This window comes from Guillardia theta, assembly GCF_000315625.1.
Source record: "Guillardia theta CCMP2712 unplaced genomic scaffold GUITHscaffold_27, whole genome shotgun sequence".
NCBI classification, from domain to species: Eukaryota; class Cryptophyceae; order Pyrenomonadales; family Geminigeraceae; genus Guillardia; species Guillardia theta.
In genome coordinates this window covers 285,458-289,320 of record NW_005434647.1, presented here as the reverse complement: position 1 = coordinate 289,320, position 3,863 = coordinate 285,458, and the positions used below count along the sequence as shown (strand labels likewise).

The following is a 3,863-nucleotide window of genomic DNA, read 5'->3' as shown; positions in this document are numbered from 1 at the left end:
TCCCCCCCTTTCCATCCACCAGTCCTCCCTCCCCCCACTAGCTCCAACTCCATCCCTACACACCTTCCTTCTCCTTACTATGCCTGCGTATCCTCCTTTTCTGGGTTTCCCCTCGCTGCTTCCTAACCTTATCCTTGCGCTCCACCGACCTGCTCGTTGGTTGCTCGCCATGAAGCTCTCCTTCGGATTGCGATCGCTTCATGTCCCTGAGTCCTTCAACCTTCCCCAATGAGATTCTCTTTCTTCATCTGCTTTTCTTGCTCCATCCACTAATGGTAGCCAGCATGCATCAACTCCTTATGACCCTGGTGTCCTATAGTGCCATTTCGCATGCTTGGGCTCAAGTAGATCGACCGCGTCATGCGCATCTTTGACTCTGACTGACATTCTTTCATTTTCTCTCTTCAGATCAAACTCGATGAGATTGCGTCTCGGCTTGTACCTCAGCAGAGAAATCAAGTCTTCTCTGGTTTAGAAAGTATTCTTGGCAAAGTTGTGCAGATTTTCGAGATCTTCTGCATTGCTGAATTGCCTGACGCTCAGTATGGAATGGTAAAGCAATGCTCTAGTCGCGTCCGATCCTCACAACCTCGTGCTCAGGTATGAGGCATCGCAGGACGGGCCGGAATCGATTTTCAATGGAGGACAAGACGTGGACATCCTGCAAGGGTTCGGGCAGGGCCTAACTTCAGACGCGTATGTCGCGAACAAGCCCTACAACCAATATAACATTCAGTCCTCACAATCAACCTTCTCCAACTTCCCCAGAGCTCCCGGCATCATGTCTCAGCCTTACATGGTCAATGAGGTCCCCATGGCCCCATACGGCGAGAGCGCGGGCTTCAACGCTTTCCCTCAAGGCCCGTTTGGTGGCGGCAATGCGATTCCTCAGAACATCTCCATGCCGTACGGTCAGCCGTACAGCAATGACTTGAGCATGAACAACAACGTCAACAACCCCATGTTGATGCCAGCACAGGACTTTCAGAGTTATCCACCAATGCAACCCGCCATGTAACGATCTTTTCCCTTTGCTCTTTGCTTGTACGATGCTAGGATGACCTCTGACTTATCGTTGATGTGAATCAGGAATAGTGGCTTTGTGCAGCCGACAAAAGCCCTGCATGCTGCCGACAGTGGAAACGACGGCATGGGATATAAAGATCCCTTTCCCAGCATGGACAAAAGCAAGTCGCTTCCTTCACAGCCAGCCAAGGTGCAGAGCGCAGCAGTGACGTCTCACAGTAGCAAGAGAGAAGCTCCTGCCGCAGGTCGAGCCGGCGACTTTTGATTTCGAAATTTTTGAGCTTGATGTCTCAGAGAAAGTCGAAGAAAAGCCCGCAAAGCGAGGACCGAAGCGATCGCTGGCCGCCACCATTGAGAGGATGGAGAAGCATAAAGTGTTGGAGCGCAAGAGGAGAGAGAAGACAAAGGAGTTAATGTCAGAGCTTCAAGCTTTGATCCCGACTGTTGAGAATGTAGAGGTGAGTTCCCTGGAACGCTGACATGGTTACCCTCCCTTCTTGAAGGGGAGGTATGAGATGTCTCGGACTGAATGAATGGAACAGGAGAGTCTAACAATGAACACGGTCCTGGAGGAGGCGATACAGCATCTCAAAGAGCAACACGCACAAAAGCAACAACTTGTGCCTGTGAGTTCTCCCACCTCCTCCCCCCCCCCCCTTTCCCCTCCCTTTTCGTTTCAATGTGCACCTGGCTGATTCCCAACTGTGGCAGGTCAAGAAGGAAACGGAGAGTGGAGAATTCGGGGGTTTGGCTGGAGCCTTTTCAAACAAAGACAACCGAGACGGCCTGAGTATCATCCAAAGTCAAGATGACGTGAGTCAGCATGTGATGCCGGGTCAAACACGGTGATTTTCCCTTCCTCTCAGGACCTCTCGGTGTTCGGTGGAGAGCTGGTGGTCCCGTCCCAGGTATGCCGCGGATTGTGATTGTGAATCAACTCGGGAAGGATTTGCGCTGATCGTCTGGTCCTTCAGAACCCCGGCGCCATCTCCGATCAAGTGGCTGCTCTGGAGCAGTCGAGCTCATCCAAGACCCTCAAGTACAACATCGCAAGGATGCCGGACCAGGAGTTCAAGTACTTCAGATTGGTGCTCATGCAGGTCTGTCCCCTCTCTCCTCCTCTGCATTCCTCTCCTCCACTCGACGTGCGCGAGTCCCGTCCGAACTCCATCCGTTGAACATCCCTGACTACCCCGTCAACGCTCTTGACCTTCTCGTCTTTTTGCTTCCGAACCCCTTACCCCTCCGTGTTTCGTTGGCTCAGGAGACCCTCTACGCAAAGATGCTGCAGAGGTGGGAGGCGAAGATGGGGCTGGAGCTGGTGAGGGACAGCCTCAGTCTCCTCTGCATCTCTCGGCAGGGCCTCTCACTGCAGGAGCTGGAAGAGATCCTCAACATCTCAGAGAGGTGAATGAGGGCGATGAAGCAGCCTGGAAGCCTGACGGGAGTTCTTGCAGCGGCAAGGGCGAGCAGTGGGCCGAGCTGAAGGAGGCGCTCAACGCTGACCTGGCGGTGAGAAGCGAAGGCCTCGTTGGGTTCGTCTACTCCGCCTTCCGCCTCGCAGTGGAGCGAAGGTACCTGGGCAACCCTGAGGACGTGCGGAAGGCTCAGCTGCGGCTGGCGGAGTACTTCGAGCACAAGCACAAGTATGCTAGACAGGGTGTGGGCACGAGGGGATGACGATGGAGATGCAGGAGCGACCAGGACGTGAGGAGGGCGGCGAGCGAGCTGCCCTACGTGTTGGAGAGCGTTGGGGAGTGGTCGAGGTTGAGGAGATGCCTGTCCAGCTCGCTGGATATGCTGTACCAGCTGTACAATGACAAGGACAAGGGTGATCTCCTCCGCTTCTGGCGGAAAGGAGGAGACCTGGAGAGCAGCGGGTACCAGGAAGCTTCCAAGTGCTACGTGCAGAGGCTGCAGAAGTTTGAGCAAGAGGGGATGGCGCCCCAGGTGAGAGCACTTGAGGACGAGGGGGAGGGCGGGGATAAAGGAGGGAAGGAGGGAGTGAATGAGAGTTGGACGGAGGAGGAAGGAAATCAGAGTGAGAAGGACGAGAGGGGAGCTGGAGAATGCAGGGAGGAGGGAGGGAGGGAGGGGAGGTGGGAGCCATGGAGGAGGGAGGGAGAAGGGGAGGGGGAGGGAGGGAGGGACTCATCGCCTGGTGTAGATGTTGTGGCAGAGCAGTCTCATCACTGCACGATTCCTTGGGGATGCAGGGCAATTCAAGGAGGCAGAGAACATCCTTGAGAAGGTGAACTTAGTCCCTCCCTCCCTCCCTCCCTCCCTCCCTCCCTCCCTCCCTCCCTCCCTCCCTCCCTCCGCTTTCTTCTCTCACGCGCTCTCAGGCTCGCGAGCTCACCAAGGAGCTGGGGGGAGATCACAAGCTCGTGGCCGAAGTGTCGCTGAGATGCGCTGAGCTGCTCAACAAGTGGGCCGCGTCCTCCCCCGAGTACACGGAGGAGATGATGGTGCGGTCGGCGCAGTACGCCAAGGAGGCGGCAGATCTCTTTGCCGAGATCGGATCCGAGGAGGCGAAGGAGGACCATGCCACTTCGCTCTACTGGATGGGATTGAACTTCGGCACGTTGTGTAGGATAGGAGGTAGCTGCGCCCTCCTCCCCCTCCTCCGGCTGATGCGACTGGCAGGTGGAGGAAGTTGGGGGTCCAAGGAAGCGCATGAGATAGCGTTGCAGTCGCTGAACCAGTGTCAAGCACTGCGAGATGAACTTAACTCACCACAAGTGAGTGGTGGTTGGTGGAAGAGTGTGTTGTTGTTGTTGTTGTTGATGATGATGATGATGATGATGATGATGATGATGATGATGATGATGGATGAA

At 55.3% G+C, this 3,863-nt stretch overlaps 1 protein-coding gene across 1 annotated transcript in view; it reads left to right on the top strand.

Moving 5' to 3' along the window:
* Nucleotides 1-200: 200 nt before the first annotated feature.
* The window catches only part of GUITHDRAFT_137707 (hypothetical protein), a gene marked incomplete at both ends in the record, with an annotated part of 4,172 nt that continues 509 nt past the window's right edge, over nucleotides 201-3,863 (top strand). The window contains 16 exons of the mRNA XM_005834023.1: nucleotides 201-275; nucleotides 409-552; nucleotides 617-1,014; nucleotides 1,090-1,216; nucleotides 1,272-1,484; nucleotides 1,569-1,652; nucleotides 1,738-1,839; nucleotides 1,893-1,934; nucleotides 2,001-2,126; nucleotides 2,291-2,347; nucleotides 2,387-2,433; nucleotides 2,484-2,672; nucleotides 2,721-2,976; nucleotides 3,206-3,277; nucleotides 3,372-3,627; nucleotides 3,673-3,767. Of these exons, the coding sequence (XP_005834080.1) occupies nucleotides 201-275; nucleotides 409-552; nucleotides 617-1,014; nucleotides 1,090-1,216; nucleotides 1,272-1,484; nucleotides 1,569-1,652; nucleotides 1,738-1,839; nucleotides 1,893-1,934; nucleotides 2,001-2,126; nucleotides 2,291-2,347; nucleotides 2,387-2,433; nucleotides 2,484-2,672; nucleotides 2,721-2,976; nucleotides 3,206-3,277; nucleotides 3,372-3,627; nucleotides 3,673-3,767 (2,283 nt within the window). The remainder of the gene's footprint in view (nucleotides 276-408; nucleotides 553-616; nucleotides 1,015-1,089; nucleotides 1,217-1,271; nucleotides 1,485-1,568; nucleotides 1,653-1,737; nucleotides 1,840-1,892; nucleotides 1,935-2,000; nucleotides 2,127-2,290; nucleotides 2,348-2,386; nucleotides 2,434-2,483; nucleotides 2,673-2,720; nucleotides 2,977-3,205; nucleotides 3,278-3,371; nucleotides 3,628-3,672; nucleotides 3,768-3,863) is intronic.